The sequence below is a fragment of the Bufo gargarizans genome, chromosome 1 (genome assembly GCF_014858855.1).
Source record: "Bufo gargarizans isolate SCDJY-AF-19 chromosome 1, ASM1485885v1, whole genome shotgun sequence".
In the NCBI taxonomy this organism is placed as follows: Eukaryota; Metazoa; Chordata; class Amphibia; order Anura; family Bufonidae; genus Bufo; species Bufo gargarizans.
In genome coordinates, this window is record NC_058080.1 from 684,263,380 (window position 1) to 684,283,177 (window position 19,798).

The window sequence follows — 19,798 nt, forward strand, 5'->3', positions numbered from 1 at the left end:
CCACGGAATCACTCCGTAGTGCTTCTGTGGGGTTCCGTGCCTCTGTTCCGCACCGCAGCTCTGGATTGCAGACCCATTCAAGTGAATGGGTCCACATCTGTGATGTGGGGCGCATTGTGGGTGGCAATACGGCCACGGCCGTGTGCATGAGGACTAAAGGGACACTTCTATCAGAAAGGTGTATATTTTATAAACCGAATATTTATAGAAACCCTTTTTATTTTATTTTTCCTTTTTCATTTTGGCAGTATTATGCCATAGAAAATTTTAATGAAAAATAAATTAAATTGAGTATATAATATTGTAATTCTGTAGCAATACAACACAAATCAACACAAGTGATAAGACCTTCAGGCTGACCGCTATTAAAGGGGTATAGCCATCTTGGATCTTCCATCAATGTCAGATAGGTGTTCTGGGACCTGCTACTATCTCTAAGACAGGGCCCAAGAAGTAACCATCCTTCTAAGGGAGATCCCAAAATAGCTGGGCGCTCGGCTATTTTCAGGACGGAGGATGGTCGCACATGTGCAGCTGCTCCCCCGTCACTTTGGAGGGTAGCAGCCGCGCTGAACTGCATCTACTGTTACAGACATGGATTCACTGCATTTTCCATCAGCTGCCATTAGGAGGAACTCGGTGCATACAAAGTTTTTACAGTTTTCATTAAAATCAATGGTAGCTGTATACATTCCTATGCACTGAGCTCCCCCTTGTGGAGACTGCAGGCAGGTGGTTTTATAATACTATATAAAGAGAAGTAGGTGAAGTTGTCTGGTGTAAACAATGTGCTCTTCAGAATGACTGCCATATTTATACAGCGCCCGTTCCTTGTTTTCCAACATAAAAGGAGGATAAAGTGGGCAAGGCAGAGGGAGATTTATTTTTTTATAAAAAATTTCTTCCACTTAATAATTTTTAAAAAAGTCAAATTAATCAGAAAGCTGGGAAGTTGCGCTTTGTGTTCCGCGTTGCCTGGGAATGTTTGATGCACGCATACTGGAAAATTGGATGGGGCATGGCCACCCGCATTAACTTTTATTATGGGACCCTTTTAGATTTGTGTACGCCCCTGGGGGGGGAAATAAAATAAACCTCCTGTGAAGTAAACCTCTAAGAAACTGTGGCTGAAGGACTGTACTTTCCTTAGGGTACTTTCACACTAGCGTTTTTCTTTTCCGGCGCTGAGTTCCGTCCTAGGGGCTCAACCCTTCCAACCTGTGGACACGCTCCTTTTTACAGATAATGTAGTAGCTGTCACCTGCAGTCCTATGTAACACTACAGATAACACAGTGATAACTCTCTGAGTACAGATAATGTAGTAGGTGTCACCTGCAGTCCTATGTAACACCACATATAACACGGTGATAACTCTCTGAGTACAGATAATGTAGTAGATGTCACCTGCAGTCCTATGTAACACCACAGATAGCACAGTGATAACTCTGAGTACAGATAATGTAGTAGATGGGTGTGAGGCCCCAGAATTCAGAACACGCACAGTGTGACCTGAGGTCTGGGGCCAGGATGCGGCAGGGTGGGACAAATTCTATATCCATCCTCCAACCCTACTGTGAAACAGATATGTGGATGGACATTATTATATACAGTAGAATACAGCACCACATACCTCATCCATCCAGTGACATCTCCTGTGATGTAGACTTTCCTCAACCTCTTCATTCGGAGATAAGACCGCCATGATACGTTCTTTCAGCCGCGTCTCGTCTATGCAGAGTTTCACAGAAAACATTTTTAGATTCCTTACTTTACTATCATCCTCTACTATCATTATACAGAGGGGGCATTATATATACTAATAATACAAAGGGGCAATTATATATACTAATAATACGGAGGGGGCTATTATATATACTAATAATACGGAGGGGGCTATTATATATACTAATAATACGGAGGGGGCCATTATATATACTAATAATACGGAGGGGGCCATTATATATACTAATAATACGGAGGGGCCATTATATATACTAATAATACGGAGGGGGCTATTCTATATACTAATAATACGGAGGGGGCTATTATATATACTAATAATACGGAGGGGGCATTATATATACTAATAATACGGAGGGGGCTATTATATATACTAATAATATGGAGGGGGCTATTATATATACTAATAATACGGAGGGGCCATTATATATACTAATAATACGGAGGGGGCTATTATATATACTAATAATACGGAGGGGCCATTATATATACTAATAATACGGAGGGGGCTATTATATATACTAATAATACGGAGGGGGCTATTATATATACTAATAATACGGAGGGGGCTATTATATATACTAATAATTATAATTATAAAAAGGGGTCATTATTAATGGCCCTTCTGTAAAATTATTATATATATACTGGCCCCCTCTGTATAATGTGGCCCCTCTGTATAATGTGGCCCCGCTGTATAATATATAACTGCCTTCTTAGTTTTTTCTTTTATTTAAACTGATAATGCCTCCCACCTCCATAGTGCCCCCAGTATGGCCTGCCTTAGAGTACTTCCACAAAAAATAATAAAAAATACTAACTCTCCTGTCTTCCTCACTCCACTACCGCTTGTGGCGTCCCAGCGCAGGCGGTCACGGATGCCTCACTGTGCCTTCCCGTGATCTCCTGCGCTGTTCTACTGCCTCATAGGCATCAGGCCTGCTGCCTGGCGCCCCCTGCAATTTGGTGCCCGGGGCAACAGCCCCCCAATGCTACACCACTGTGTATGAATGAGATAAGCGATGTGGTTTACCGAGGGACAAGTTTAAAGGGGTTCCTTCTTGGGGTGATTTTATTTAATTTTTTTACATGTACCTCATTTGCAGTTTTCTCTTATCCCCCGTGCTTGAATCCTACTTCCTGGTTTGTCATGTGACTGTTGTCCCATCATGCCTTAGGGGAGTGAGTTGTGTGCTGACATCAGCAGATCACGTGACACTAACCACGCCCCTTGTTCTTACCAATGACTCTTCCTACATCCTACAGTACAAGGCTCCAATGTAGGATGGAACTAACAGAATCCGAAAACCGAAGCTGATTTCCCACCTGGGCGAATAGTGTTAGAATAAGACAGTTTTGATGGTAAATGGTGGTATCTGAGGAAAGTGATACAACAGCGATAGTTTTGTGGGATACATATATATTAGTGGCACAACCCCCTTTAATGCGTGCCTTTCTTTTTCGGCATATCGGTTTACAATATATCGTATGGGTTTCCAAACCGGTGAGGCATGTAAGACAGAGAGAAGTGGTGGTGATGGTGGTAACCAGACCCTCTTGGCTTAGAAGTTCGACTCTTAGCCTAAAAGACATTGGAAAGACTTTCATGCATTACTTAGCTAAGAGAAATGCGGCAAGATAATGAACATGGCCAGTAGCGCTCTGCGACTTCAATCCGTAATTAACTTTGACCCAATTACTTTCATTATAATTGTATCATCAAGATCTGCAAACTCTCCTGTAGAGGACATGGGCAGCTGTGGTACATCCTCTTCGGGAAGCTATAAACCCATAGGAAGGCAAAAACACCCATGGGTCTTAAAAGGTTTTTCTGAGATTTTTTATTTTTTTTATACTGACGACCTATCTTCTGAATATCTGATTGGCAGGGTCCGACACCCAGGACCCCCGCTGATCACCGGCGCTCCTGTGAGTGCTGCTGCTTTCCTGCAGTTTACCAAGCACAGCGCCGTACGTTGTATAGTGGTTGTACTTGGTATCGCGCTCATTCACTTGAATGGGGCTGAGATGCTCCTAGACCACGTGACGCATGAAGGGGTTGTCACCGGCCTAAGGAAAGCAGAGAGAAGGCTGCGGCACCTGCAGGAGCGCATCCGCCTTCTCAAACAGCTGATTGGTGGGGGTCTCGGTTGTCAGACCCCCCACTGATCACATACTGATGACCTATCCAGAGGGCGTGTGTCCCTGCACAGTCTAGTGCTGGCAATGGCAGACTGTATAGGGACACACCCCTTTGATAACGCCAAGCTGGCAATTTATTCATAAATGAATAATATTAATAATTGTATTTATTTATGTATAGTAGGAATAATGGAAGAACTGCACAACACACATTTAGGCAGCATTCACAAAGAAACGGCTGTTAAATACGGATATGCTGTCTGTTTTTCATCCATTTGCTTACATTTTTTCAACGGCCATTAAAAAAAAATCATAAAAAAAATCATTAAAAAAAAAGCTTTTTTTTTTTTTAAATCCTAACCCCTGCAGTGCCCTCAGTATACATAATGCACATAGTGCCCCTGGACATCAAATGGCCCCCTTTGTGCCCATCATTATTAATAATTCTAACACAGGCGCGCCGGGCAATGGCCGTGTGCATGAGGCCTCGAAATGAGACAAATTTATCAAACGACATCCGGCATTTGGTAAACGTGGCATAAAGTACGCCAACACAGGCAGACTCAAGCAAAACGTGACTGCAGATATCCCCCCTATGTCTTTCCACACTGACTGCGGAGACATGCCTGTGTGACCAGGGGATGGGGACACAACCATTTATTCATAGATTTCCAGGAGGAATAATGGTGGAACGTCACATTGCAGGGTTCTAGTTAAAGATGCTCCAGAATTGTTGTTTATTACTTATTAGAACAGAGAGATGACAAATCATCATTAGCGGAGTTGTCCAAGTCAGGCTGGTGCCACTCTAGCGCTAAGTATCTGGTGGCTGTTCCGGTGCCGGATCCCTCAGAATTTCGGCATTGCTGTAAGATGTTTGGCCCTATTAACTATAATGCGGACCAGGAGAGATCCAGAAAATATGCAGAGACTCGAGCACACTGAGTCGTGGCATATTTGCCGGGTTGTGGCCGGATCTCCACCGATCCCCATTGTAGTTATTGGGGCGGACGGTGACGTTCAGGCTTACGGCAATGCCAGAATGCAGAGAGATCCCGCTGGCTGTTCCCTGCACAGCGCTAGTATTATCCTTAGGCCTCTTGCACACAAATGTATTTTCATTCCGTGTCCGTTCCGTCTTTTTTGAGGACCGTATACGGAAGCATTCATTTCAATGGGTGCGCAAAAAAAAATACGGAAGGTACTCCGTGTGCATTCGGTTTCTGTATTGCAAAAAAATAGAACATGTCCTATTATTATCCCCATTACGGACAAGGATTGTACTGTTCTATTAGGGGCCAGATGTTCCCTTCCGCAAAATATGGAATGCACATGGATGTCATCCGTATTTTTTGCAGATCTGTTTTTTGAGGACCGCAAAATACATACGGTCGTGTGCAAGAGGCCTAAGGCTAGTTTCACATCTCGGGCATCGATATCCGGCAGCGGCCCGGCACAAACAGCAGCGTGCAACTGTCCAGCCAAATCTCGGCATCTCCGATAGTTAGAGTTAATGGGATTGGCGTGGATTCTGTTTGCATCCGGAGAATTCCTGTGGAGAACATTTTGTTGCACCAATGTCGCGCGACAATTTTTATAATGGCAGTCTATGGGGTCGCACTGCAACATGCGACATGCTGCGACTGCAACGCAACAGTTGCAGAAAAATCTATCTCGAATGGATTTTCTGTGACTGTTGCGTTGCAGTCGCATGTTGCAGTGCGACACCATAGACTGCCATTATAAAAATTGTCGCGCGACATTGGTCCAACAAAATGTTGCGCGACAAATGTTGCAGTGTAGACCTAGACTTGGCCAGAGAGATAAATAGACATTAGATATGGGATAGAGAGATGCATATTAGACAGATCTCTATCTTTCCTCTTTGTTACGGTCTTGTATCTACCTCCGTATTCTGTGATATCTACCTGGACTATAGCGATCATATATCTGGCTACCTATCGCATATCAATCAATTAGATATGAGGGACTGACAGATACACAAGCAGAAAATGGCAGCTCCGGAGTAAAACAGGCAGTACTGTGAAATCATTGAAAACAGAAAAGGTTTATTCACCCATGTGGATGGATGATTCTCTAGGGACCGCACCCCTGTATCTGGTGGCAGTGCCCCCGGAGGCGCTGCGGTCACTACACAGGCTCGGGCAGGGTTTCCTCTCAACTCTGCAGAATTTTCCAGCTCATTTAACTAATAATTTCTGGCTGAACCATCAGTGAATGATAGGAAGGCTCCTGTCACCGCCTGTACCCGCAGACAGATGGCGGGAGAGGCAGGCTGCTTCACCTCTGTATAGGCAGGGAGGCTGTGCTGCTTCACCTCTGTATAGGCAGGGAGGCTGTGCTGCTTCACTCCTGTATAGGCAGGGAGGCAGTGCTGCTTCACCTCTGTATAGGCAGGGAGGCTGCCAGGCTTCACCTCTGTATAGGCAGGGAGGCTACCAGGCTTCACCTCTGTATAGGCAGGGAGGCTGTGCTGCTTCACCTCTGTATAGGCAGGGAGGCTGTGCTGCTTCACTCCTGTATAGGCAGGGAGGCTGTGCTGCTTCACTCCTGTATAGGCAGGGAGGCAGTGCTGCTTCACCTCTGTATAGGCAGGGAGGCTGCCAGGCTTCACCTCTGTATAGGCAGGGAGGCTACCAGGCTTCACCTCTGTATAGGCAGGGAGGCTACCAGGCTTCACCTCTGTATAGGCAGGGAGGCTGCCAGGCTTCACCTCTGTATAGGCAGGGAGGCAGTGCTGCCTCACCTCTGTATAGGCAGGGAGGCAGTGCTGCTTCACATCTGTATAGGCAGGGAGGCTGTGCTGCTTCACCTCTGTATAGGCAGGGAGGCAGTGCTGCTTCACCTCTGTATATGCAGGGAGGCTGCCAGGCTTCACCTCTGTATAGGCAGGGAGGCTGCCAGGCTTCACCTCTGTATAGGCAGGGAGGCTACCAGGCTTCACCTCTGTATAGGCAGGGAGGCTGCCAGGCTTCACCTCTGTATAGGCAGGGAGGCTGCCAGGCTTCACCTCTGTATAGGCAGGGAGGCAGTGCTGCCTCACCTCTGTATAGGCAGGGAGGCAGTGCTGCTTCACATCTGTATAGGCAGGGAGGCTGCCAGGCTTCACCTCTGTATAGGCAGGGAGGCTACCAGGCTTCACCTCTGTATAGGCAGGGAGGCTGTGCTGCTTCACCTCTGTATAGGCAGGGAGGCTGTGCTGCTTCACCTCTGTATAGGCAGGGAGGCTGTGCTGCTTCACTCCTGTATAGGCAGGGAGGCAGTGCTGCTTCACCTCTGTATAGGCAGGGAGGCTGCCAGGCTTCACCTCTGTATAGGCAGGGAGGCTACCAGGCTTCACCTCTGTATAGGCAGGGAGGCTGCCAGGCTTCACCTCTGTATAGGCAGGGAGGCAGTGCTGCCTCACCTCTGTATAGGCAGGGAGGCAGTGCTGCTTCACATCTGTATAGGCAGGGAGGCTGTGCTGCTTCACCTCTGTATAGGCAGGGAGGCAGTGCTGCTTCACCTCTGTATATGCAGGGAGGCTGCCAGGCTTCACCTCTGTATAGGCAGGGAGGCTGCCAGGCTTCACCTCTGTATAGGCAGGGAGGCTACCAGGCTTCACCTCTGTATAGGCAGGGAGGCTGCCAGGCTTCACCTCTGTATAGGCAGGGAGGCTGCCAGGCTTCACCTCTGTATAGGCAGGGAGGCAGTGCTGCCTCACCTCTGTATAGGCAGGGAGGCAGTGCTGCTTCACATCTGTATAGGCAGGGAGGCTGTGCTGCTTCACCTCTGTATAGGCAGGGAGGCTGTGCTGCTTCACCCCTGTATAGGCAGGGAGGCTGTGCTGCTTCACCTCTGTATAGGCAGGGAGGCAGTGCTGCTTCACCTCTGTATAGGCAGGGAGGCAGTGCTGCTTCACATCTGTATAGGCAGGGAGGCTGTGCTACTTCACCTCTGTATAGGCAGGGAGGCAGGCTGCTTCACCCCTGTATAGGCAGGGAGGCTGTGCTGCTTCACCTCTGTATAGGCAGGGAGGCAGTGCTGCTTCACCTCTGTATAGGCAGGAAGGCAGTGCTGCTTCACCTCTGTATAGGCAGGGAGGCTGCCAGGCTTCACCTCTGTATAGGCAGGGAGGCTGCCAGGCTTCACCTCTGTATAGGCAGGGAGGCTGCCAGGCTTCGCCTCTCTATAGGCAGGAAGGCAGTGCTGCTTCACCTCTGTATAGGCAGGGAGGCTGCCAGGCTTCACCTCTGTATAGGCAGGGAGGCTGCCAGGCTTCACCTCTGTATAGGCAGGGAGGCTGCCAGGCTTCGCCTCTCTATAGGCAGGGAGGCAGTGCTGCTTCACCTCTCTATAGGCAGGGAGGCTGCCAGGCTTCACCTCTGTATAGGCAGGGAGGCAGTGCTGCTTCACCTCTGTATAGGCAGGGAGGCTGCCAGGCTTCACCTCTGTATAGGCAGGGAGGCTGCCAGGCTTCGCCTCTCTATAGGCAGGGAGGCAGTGCTGCTTCACCTCTCTATAGGCAGGGAGGCTGCCAGGCTTCACCTCTGTATAGGCAGGGAGGCAGGCTGCTTCACCTCTGTATAGGCAGGGAGGCTGTGCTGCTTCACCTCTGTATAGGCAGGGAGGCTGCCAGGCTTCGCCTCTCTATAGGCAGGGAGGCAGTGCTGCTTCACCTCTCTATAGGCAGGGAGGCTGCCAGGCTTCACCTCTGTATAGGCAGGGAGGCAGGCTGCTTCACCTCTGTATAGGCAGGGAGGCAGGCTGCTTCACCTCTGTATAGGCAGGGAGGCAGTGCTGCTTCACCTCTGTATAGGCAGGGAGGCTGCCAGGCTTCACCTCTGTATAGGCAGGGAGGCAGTGCTGCTTCACCTCTGTATAGGCAGGGAGGCTGCCAGGCTCCAGCTCCCCTCCCTCTACAGACACAGCTGCAGTATAGGAGCCGATAGTAGCACAGCCTCCAGGGCTCTCACAAGGCAGCGCTCATGAAAGGCTCAGCCCTGGTCTCCTGAACATTGCCCAAAGAGCCAGTGCCGAGGATACTGAGGAGGGGCACCGGTGGGATGTCTCCAGGGCTTCAGTGGAGGAGTCAGGAGCTGAGAACATCCACACCATGTTACTAACAGAAGACTAACCTGCTCTGCTGCAAGCAGGTAGGTTGCCCCCTCAACACCTATCGTCTAGACTTCACCCAACTCGCAGAGAAGACATGGCTCAGCAGCAGCCAGCACCCAGCTCCGACACCCTGGCTGTTCCAGAAGCGGATAGCTCCCATTGTCCTAACGCGTGGCTTAATGAGGACCAGGTCAAGACTTTAAGGGAGAACCTGTTGCAGCATGAGAAGTCCAAAGGCTCCAGGAAGACTTCTCCTGTGTCCCCCAGGCTGTCCCCGATCATCTCCCCCAGGAACTCCCCCAGGCTCCTCCGCAGGATGCTGCTCAGCAGTAACATACCCAAGCAGAGGCGCTTCACTGTGGCTCATACATGGTAAGGGAAGTGACTGGCGTCTGAGGAGGGGAGCAGCTGTCTGCACGGGACAGACCCGGAGGGCAGGCTGCTGCAGAACACAAGGGGTTAAAGCACTTGCAGGAGCACACCGTCCCAGTGCTGGACTGTACAGCCAGAGATCACTGTCTGTGTACATGGCTATAGGCTGTCTATCTATCTATCTATCTATCTATCTATCTATCTATCTATCTATCTATCTATATTATCTGACTACATACATTGTAATTGAACACTGCGTACGATATGTACGTATACGTTTCTGCACATTGACGCAGAATTGACACACAGGGCAGCGCTGTAAGACGTGTTATGTGTCACTATATGGCTCGGCAGCAGATGTTTTATTGCTGCTGTTATTTACCAGGTGGAGTGTACACATACGGTATATGGCGGATTACGAATTGTTTCCTGATTTCTATTGGTTTTATATTAGTTTCTACCGTACTTTATTGTGTTGTTTAAAATTGTCACTTTTGTGGCTGTCACTGGGTGAGGCGCAGACTATCACATCTAGCGTAGTAATACGTTATTTCTGTATGGCCTCATGCACACAAATGTATTTTGTTTCAGTGTCCGTTCCGTTTTTTTTGCGGATATGATGCAGACCACTCATTTCAATGGGTCCGCAAAAAAATGTAGACAGCAGACCGTGTGCTACCTGTATGTCCATTCCGTAGCCCCGCCCAAAAAATATAACATGTCCTATTCTTGTCCGTTTTAGGCATTGTTTCAATAGATCCGCAAAAAAAAAAAAATGGATGGAATACGGGGATGTCATCCGTTTTTTTTTTTTTTTTTTGCAGATCCGCAATTTGCGGACCGCAAAACACATATGGTCGTGTGTGCGTTTAGCCTATGACAGAAAAATGGCCTCATGGAGATAAATCTAGTGAGTTATATAATAAAAGGATATTGGCGCAGCCAGTGGGTTCCCCAAATTCATTGGACTAGTGTATAACTATGGGGCATGCTCTCTTGCTATATAACATAGTATATAACATAGTACATAAGACCGAAAAAAGACATTTGTCCATCCAGTTCGGCCTGTCATCCTGCAAGTTGATCCAGAGGAAGGCAAAAAAAAACTGTGAGGTAGAAGCCAATTTTCCTCACTTTAGGGGAATAAAAAGTTCCTTCCTGACTCCAATCAGGCCATCAGACTAACTCCCTGGATCAACGACCCCTCTCTAGTAGCTATAGCCTGTAATATTATTACTCTCCAGAAATACATCCAGGCCCCTCTTGAATTCCTTTATTGTACTCACCATCACCACCTCCTCAGGCAGAGAGTTCCATAGTCTCACTGCTCTTACCGTAAAGAATCCTCTTCTATGTTTGTGTACAAACCTTCTCTCCTTCAGGCGCAGAGGATGTCCCCTCACCACAGTCACCGTCCTGGGGGATATAGATGATGGGATAGATCTCTGTACTGACCCCTGATATATTTATACATAGTAATTAGATCTCCCCTCAGTCGTCTTTTTTCTAAAGTGAATAACCCTTAGGGTCCATTCACACATTCACACGTCCGTAGCGTGTTTTGCGGATCCGCAAAACATGGACAGCGGCAATGTGCGTTCCGCATTTTGCAAACCGCCCATCGCGGCACTAATAGAATATGCCTATTCTTGTCCGCAATTGCGGACAAGAATAGGACATGTTATATATTTTTTTGCAACAGAAATGCGGAACAAAATTGCGGACGTGTGAATGGGGCCTAATGCTGATAATCTTTAAGGGTACTGTAGTCCCCCCCCCCCATTCCAGTTATTACTTTAGTTGCCCTCCTCTGGACCCTCTCCAGCTCTGCTATGTCTGCCTTGTTTACAGGAGCCCAGAACTGTACACAGTACTCCATGTGTGGTCTGACTAGTGATTTGTAAAGTGGTAGGACTATGTTCTCATCACGGCCATCTATGCCCCTTCTGATGTCAGCAACTGCCTGACATTGGTTTTTACAGCTAAGGCTACTTTCACACCGGTGTTTTGGTTTCCGTTTGTGAGATCTGTTCAGGGCTCTCACAAGCGGTCCAAAACGGATCAGTTTTGCCCTAATGCATTCTGAATGGAAAAGGATCCGCTCAGAATGCATCAGTTTGCCTCCGATCAGTCTCCATGCCGCTTTGGTGTTCGTCTGACGAAACTAAGCCAAATGGATCCGTCCTGACCACAATGTAAGTCATTGGGGACGGATCCGTTTTCTATGACACAATCTGGCACAATAGAAAACAGATCCATTCTTTATTGACTTTCAATGGTGTTCAAGACGGATCTGTCTTGGCTATGCTAAAGATAATACAAACGGATCCGTTCTGAGCGAATGCAGACGTTTGTATTATCTGAACGGATCCATTTGTGCAGATCCATGACGGATCCGCACCAAACTCGAGCGTGAAAGTAGCCTAAGTTTGCTGTTCACTAAAATTCCTAGCTCGTTTTCCATGTCAGTGTTACCCAGTGTTTTACCATTTAGTAGGGATCGACCGATATTGATTTTTTTAGGGCCGATACCGATACCGATAATTTGTGAACTTTCAGGCCGATAGCCGATAATTTATACCGATATTCTGGGAATTTTCATTTTTGAAAAAAAAAATTAAAAATCCCACAAATCTGCTGAAAATTAATGTTTATTGTTAATGTGTATTTTTTTTTTTTGTAAATCTTTCTTTTTCATTTATATTTAATATTTTGGTGTTTTTATTATTTTTTTTGTAACTTTTTTTTAACTAACTTTTAGCCCCCTTAGGGACTAGAACCCTTGTCCTATTCACCCTGATAGAGATCTATCAGGGTGAATAGGAGCTCACACTGTCCCTGCTGCTGTGTGCTTTGTGCACACAGCAGCATGGAGCTTATCATGGCAGCCAGGGCTTCAATAGCGTCCTGGCTGCCATGGTAACTGATCGGAGCCCCAGCATTACACTGCTGGGGCTCCGATCGGAGGAGCAAGGGAGAGGGGATCCTGTGGAGGGGCGCACTGCGACTGGGGTGGGGGGGCCCTATGCGCCACCACTGGGGGGGGGGGCGCACTGCGCCACCAATGTCTGATACTGGGGGGCTTGGGGGGGTGCACTGCGCCACCAATGAAGCTTAATCTCTAATTTATTCATATACAGGAGGCGGGAGCTGGCTGCAGGATCACATAGCCGGCTCCCGACCTCTATGAGCAGTAGCTGCGATCCGCGGAACCTGAGGAGTTAACTACCGCGGATCGCAGCTACAGCTCATAGAGGTTGGGAGCCGGCTATGTGATCCTGCAGCTCCCGCCTCCTGTATATGAATGAATGATAGATTAATCTTCATTGGTGGAGCAGTGGCCATAGCTCCTCCCCTCCTCCTGTCCCCTGTCCTTTCATTGGCGGCAGCGGCAGGAGCAGCACAGGGGGAGGAGACACTGCTCCTTCTCCCCTGTGCTGCTAAGGGGAACACGGAGAGCGCTGTCAGCAGCGCGATCTGTGTTCCCCATACACTATCGGAATATCGGCAAAATAGATGCCGATACCGATAGTGTTCAAAATCCTGAATATCGGCCGATAATATCGGTAAATCCGATAATCGGTCGATCCCTACCATTTAGTATGTACGGGTGACTTGCATTATTCCTACCCATGTGCATAACCTTACATTTGTCAGTGTTAAACCTCATCTGCCACTTATCTGCCCAAGCCCCCAGTCTATCCAGGTCGCTCTGTAGTAGTATACTGTCCTCTTCCATGTCAATTACTTTACACAGTTTAGTGTCATCTGCAAAAATTGACATTTTACTGTGCAAGCCTTCTACAAGATCATTAATAAATGTATTGAGGAGGATAGGGCCCAATACTGACCCCTGAGGTACCCCACTAGTGACAGTGACCCAATCTGAGTGTGTACTATTAATAACAACCCTCGGTTTTCTATCACTGAGCTAATTACTTACCCACATACAGACGTTTTCTCCCAGTCCGAGCATTCTCATTTTATATACTAACCTTTTATGTGGTACAGTGTCAAATGTTTTGTAGAAGTCCAGATATACGACATCCATTGATTCGCCGCTGTCAAATCTACTTACTGTCTCATAGAAACTGATTAAATTAGTTTGACATGACTGATCCCTCATGAAGCCATGCTGATATGGCGTTATTTCATTGAGGTGCTCCAAGATAGCATCTCTTAGAAAATCTTCAGTTTACCATGACAGATGTTAAACTTACCAGCCTATAGTTTCCGGGCTATGTTTTTGGCCCCTTTTTGAATATTGGCACCACATATGCCATGCACCAATCCTGTGGAACACTCCCTGTCAGTATAGAGTCCTTAAATATCAGAAATAAGGGTCTGGCTATGACATTACTTAATTCTCTTAGGATACAGGGGTGTATGCCATCTGGTCCTGGCGATTTGTCTATTTTAATCTTTTTAAGACGCCGCTGTACTTCTTCCCGGGTCAGACAGGGCACTTTTGATGGGGAATTTACTTTTACATTCTACATTTCATCTGACGGTTTATTTTCTTCAGTAATTACAGTGGAGAAAAAATTATTTATTAGCTTTGCTTTCTCCACATCACTCTCTGCAACTCCCCCCTCATTACTTTGTAAAGGGCCGACACCTTCAGATTTATGCATTTTACAATTTATATAATTGAAGAACATTTTAGGGTTAGTTTTGCTCTCTTTGGCAATTAATCTCTTGGTCTCTAGTTTGGCTGCTTTTATTTGTTTTTTACATATTTTATTTTTTTCAGTGCTTCCTCACTACCCTCCTAGTGATTTTAATGATTTATTTTTGTCATTTATTGCTTTCTTTACAGTTCTGTTTATCCACATTGGTTTCTTCTTCTTCCTTAACCTTTTATTCCCATAAGGTATGTACCTCTCACAAATAGATTTTAGGATGTTTTTAAAAATTTCCATTTTTTGGCTGTATTTTTATTTTTGAGGACTTTGTCCCAGTTAGTTAGGCATATGGCCTCTCTTAGTTGGCTAAATTTAGCTTTTTTGAAGTCTGGCATTTTTGTTCCTACCTGAAAAAAACGCTCTTTTGAAGGATAATTGGAAGGTTATTACTTTATGGTCACTATTTCCCAGGTGTCCCCCAACATGCACGTCTGTTGTTCTGTCAGGCCTATTGGTTAATACTAAGTCCCTCATCTGCCAACTGTGCAAACTTGTTGGGGTGTGTCAGATCAGGGCTAGCCTCCTTGGCACTCTTCCCTCTACCGCGCTTTCTAACTGTTATCCAGCTACAAACGCTTTGCCTGACCTTTTGTACATTGTAGAAAATGTATATTTCGTGTAAAATTATGCTTCTACAAGCAGAAACAATGCAGGAGATGAGGGACACATGTCCCATGCCTGCTCTTCCCAGTGCCACCCACAGACCAGTCCTCAAGGCCGCTGTCCATCTTTGCACCTCTAATTGGTTGGTCCACATGAGGAATCTGATTTCAGCATGTCTGTAGTAGGCTAGTCTTAAACTTGCGTTGTTAATTCCGGTATTGAGATCCGGCAGAGGATACGTTTTGATTTTGCACATCAGGATGTATCCGTTCCGTTAGGATGTAGTAGTGTGAAATGAAAACAGAAAAAAAACTGATCCACAGATCGTCATTAAAGGGCTTCTGTCACTCCACTAAACTCATTTTTTTTTTGTTGGTCTCCCTACAATCCTTATGCTGCGATTTCTTAATATATATAGCTATTACACAGTTTGGTTCAGTAGTTCTATCAAAAAACTGACTTTTATATTATGCAAATTACCTCTCTAGCAGCAGGTAGGGCGGCTACCTGCTGCTAGCAGCCGCATCCTCCATTCATAATGGCGCCCCCTCCTCATGTTGATTGACAGGGCCAGCGGACGCGCTCGTCCTCTGACTGGCCCTGTCTTCGTTTTAAATCTCGCGCCGGTCTTCAGTTGGCGCAGGCGCACTCAGAGGAGGACGCTCGCTCGGCCGGGTGTACATGTGACGTCATCGGCACAGGCGAGCGTCCTCCTCTGAGTGCGCCTGCGCCAACTGAAGACCGGCGCGAGATTTAAAACGAAGACAGGGCCAGTCAGAGGACGAGCGCGTCCGCTGGCCCTGTCAATCAACATGAGGAGGGGGCGTCATTATGAATGGAGGATGCGGCTGCTAGCAGCAGGTAGCCGCCCTACCTGCTGCTAGAGAGGTAATTTGCATAATATAAACGTCAGTTTTTTGATAGAACTACTGAACCAAACAGTGTAATAGCTATATATATTAAGAAATCGCAGCATAAGGATTGTAGGGAGACCAACCAAAAAAAAATGAGTTTAGTGGAGTGACAGAAGCCCTTTAAATAAATTGAAAGTCAATGGCGGATCCATCCCCATTGACTTACATTGTTTTCAGTGCCAGATCCGTTTTTTCCATTTTTATGACCGGACAGAAAACCGCAGCTGTTTTGTGTCCAGTCGCAAAACAGAATGCTTCCAGAACGGAAGACATCCTGATGCATTCTGAACGGATCTCTTTATTTTCCCGGTATTGAGATCCTCTGCCGGAAAACAGCAACGCAAATGTGAAAGTAGCCTTAGTTTCCTCTGTCCTGCTTGAAAAGAGGGCATTCAGATTAGGCTCCTTTCACATCGGCGCTTTCCCTTTCCACTATTGAGATCCGTCATAGGAGGGGGAGGGGGGGATCTTCCGTTTTGTCCCCATTCATTGTCAGTGGGGATAAAACAACTGAACAAAATGGAGGGCACCAGAATGTATTCCCTTCCGTTTGGCTGCGTCCCCATCACGGACAGAATAACGCTGCAAGCTGCGTTTTTCTGTCCACGATGTGGTGCGGAGCAAGACGGATCCTTCATGACACGCAATGTAAGTCAATGGTGGTGGTGGATCTGTTTTTTCGGTCACAAAAGAAAACGGATCTGTCCCCTATTGACTTACACTAGTTTTGGAGACAGATCAGTCTGGGCTATTTTAGAGATAATACAACCGGATCCGTTCATAATGGATGCAGACGGTTATATTATTATGACAGAAGCGTTTTTGCTGAACCCTGCCGGATCCAGCAAAAACGCTAGTGTGAAAGTAGCCTAAGGGAATGACTGTCCCGGCACATCTCTACCTCTGCTCGTCCTGTATCCATGTGCGCTCGGCTCAGCCAGTCGGGCTTTGTGTGCTCTCAATGAGGAGAGGAAAATAAACTGCAGCCAGGCACCATCCATGGGGAAAAAGCATTGACAAGTGGAAATTCAACATGCCCAATGCCTAATCTCCATCTTGCATCCTAATCAGTCCCTTTAACAAGGCAGTGAAACCTCACCGAGACCCAGTTCGATTTTCCTGCAGCTCCATTTGCTCTGCTAGATTATCTTCAGCCTGGCAGCTCAGGGGGCGTGTCCTTTCTGCTGCATCTCTCTCCCTGTAACTGCCACAGCTTCTAACAGAACATATACCTGGTGGCCATAGAAGATATTACCTATTACCTCCCCCCAGGCTCCTCCGCAGGATGCTGCTGGAAGCAATATACCCAAGCAAAGGTGCTTCACTTGAAGATTTAGGGTCCATTCTTACGTCCGCAAATGGGTCCGCATCCGTTCCACAATATCGGGAACGGGTGTGGACCTATTCTTTCTCTATGGGGCCGGAAGAGATGCGGAGAGCACACTACGTGCTCTCCGCATTTCCGGAGGGCGGCCCCAAACTTCCGGGCTACGGCTCCGCAAAAAAAATAGAACATGTCCTATTCTTGTCCGCAATCGCGGACAAGAATAGGCAGTTCTATGGGGGGTGCAGGCCGGGTGTATTGCGGTTCCGCAATACACTACAGACGTGTGAATGGACCCTTAAACTGAGCACATTCAACCAGCTCAGCGAGACGGACAAAAAATAAGGAAAGGAACATACAGCAGGTGGCGCTATACAGATACATTTTGTTGAATAACAAGCAAACTCAAAAGTATTCAGATTCAGGTGCTGGTTTGAAAAATATAGAATGTTTTGTGATGCAACCCCATTAAAGGGGTAATCCAATCCTAGAAAAAGCTTCCCAATATGCCGGGCCCCCCACATTAAATATACTTACCTGGCTCTCTGCGCCGCTCCTGGTCCCCGCACCGCCGCTGCTGCTTCTCCCCGTACGCAGATTAAAACATCCGGTGTCGAGGGGGAGCAGCCAATGGCAGATGGGGACGAGCCTCCCTAACATTGCTCGTCCCCGCCTGCCATTGGCTGACACATCTCAGGGACAGGACTCATCTCGGGTTAATTTGCATAAGTATCAAATCGGGTTTTTTACACAATAAAAGCACACAGAGCTATGGGGACTGGGTATTGCGGATGTGCTAGCGACCATCTAGCAACCCATGTCCCGGGGACAGGTTCCCTTTTAAGTTCTAGGTGCATTAGCTTCCTGGCTCCTGAGATTTGTTCCGTGCTCTTCCAACCTCTCTGAGACGCAACAAACTTGCAGTAAATATGTTTCTGAGCAGATCTGAAATACACATTTTGAATCTGCATCCATATGAAAAGAAAACAGATTTACCCCCATTCCCCTAGAAACAACAGGAGGCGGATTTGATTATTTTTTTGAAAGTTAGAAAAACTGCCATGTGAATAGCCCCATAGACAACCATTGGTCTTAAAACCGACGTGTGATGGCTTTTAAAAAAAATGTCCATCACATGTCTGTTTTTCACTGTCGTGTGCGTGTAGCCTTATTCTCAGTATAACTACAACTGTTCTGTGAAGGCCTCAGAGGTTTGTTAGAGAACATTAGTGATCAAACAGCATTATGAAACCAAGGAACACACCAGACAGGTCATAGATAAAGTTGTAGAGAAGTATAAAGCGGGGATGGGTTATACAAAAAAAAAAAGTAAAACAATTCCCAAGCTCTGAACATCTCACAGAGCAGTGTTCAAGCCGCATGTGTTCAAGTATGGCACAACTGCAAACCTACAAGACATTGCCTATTGACTAAGGGAGGCTGAATATAAATGCATCCCACACTTTGCAGATCTTTATTTATTAAAAATTTAGAAAACCGTGTTTCCTCTTCTTTTCACTTTACACATACTTGCTACTTTGTGTTGGTCTATCACATATCATTTCAATGGATATGAATACTTTTTCAACACACTGTAATATATAAAATTGTTTGATCATTGCACTGTAGCAAGGATCGTGTAAAAAAAAAAAAAAAAAAAATCTCTCCAGTCCACATGCCATTACTACTTGAATCTGAAGTATTGCATCTGTTGTTATAGTAACGCCACCTGAGACATCCTGGCAATTTGTGGGTCTGAGCATTGCGGTTGTCAGGGCAACACCATAGCATGGTGCATCTTAATGGATTCTGACCAGTGTTGTGCCCGTAGCTTGCTGAGAACTTTACTATGGTCGTGCAGTAGGTAGGGAATTCATGGCATTAGGTTTCACTCAGGTTAACAATTTTTTTCTAGTATCTTTTTAAAGACTATGGAGGAGATTTATCAAAACTGGTGTATAGGAAAACTGGCTTAGTTGCCCATAGCAACCAATCAGATTCCACCTTTCATTTATCAGAGCTTCATTTTTCTATAGAAACCAATCAGATGCCACGTTTCATTTTTCATAGCATTCTTTTGCAAAATGAAAGGTGGAATCTGATTGGTTGCTATGGACAACTAAGCCAGTTTTCCCTTAGACATCTGTCTCCCACCTCTGGGACCTGCACCTATCCTTAGAACATAGCCCACAAAGAGATGGAGGTTGCACTTTGAATGGATAGGTGCAAGTCCCAGCACCTATCAAACATTGGGGGCATATCCTAGTGATACACCCCCAATGTCCAAGATGAGACAACCCCTTTAAGAACACAAGGATTCCTGGCTTATGCTGCAGCGATAAGTGAAAATGACAAGTACAGTAAGTGACACTCCACCATAATCCCGGTGTCTGTCATTACTTTATGCTGACCTCAGACAGGGCAGCACATACCTGGAGTCTGTCACCAGCGACAACCCTATCCATCTATTTGCATAGACACATAGCCAAGAGATTTGCCAACTCATCCAGGAGATCTCCCCTTTTTCTGGGAGCCTCCTGGATGTTTCAAGAGAGTTAGCTAGCTTAAGATAGGCCTCCTCAGATGTTGGGCCCCATGGCAGCTCTCATGCCTGCTACCCTGTTTCTGCCCTTGGCTCAATTTAGTATATGTATGTCCACTATTGAGATTCTGCTTTTACTCTTTCTTTTCTTCAGCTGGGAAACCAAGTGTTAATTAACTATAGTCTTGTGTCTTCTAACATATTACCCACTGCCATGGGACAATACCCAACCTTATGCATGCCCCTAAGATGGGATACTGATTTTTAGATTTGACTCTTCTGATGCACAGGACATGGGTGATATCATCTTCTCCTTTTCTTGAGAATAAAGACCACCTTGTTATGTGGGAGAGGAAG

The 19,798-nt window shown here is 46.5% G+C and overlaps 1 protein-coding gene across 4 annotated transcripts in view; it reads left to right on the forward strand.

Moving 5' to 3' along the window:
• Positions 1 to 19,798, forward strand: part of PDE4D (phosphodiesterase 4D) — a 1,010,209-nt gene that overhangs the window by 293,875 nt on the left and 696,536 nt on the right. For 2 of the 4 annotated variants that reach the window (XM_044276174.1, XM_044276173.1), the window contains exon 1: positions 8,645 to 9,373. The exons of 1 other annotated variant lie outside the window; for it this stretch is intronic. In XM_044276174.1, coding sequence (XP_044132109.1) covers positions 9,096 to 9,373 — 278 coding nt within the window. In that variant the 5' untranslated portion in view covers positions 8,645 to 9,095. Of the gene's footprint in view, positions 1 to 8,644; positions 9,374 to 19,798 lie in introns of those variants that run through there. One more of the 4 variants, XM_044276166.1, reaches the window with a different exon arrangement.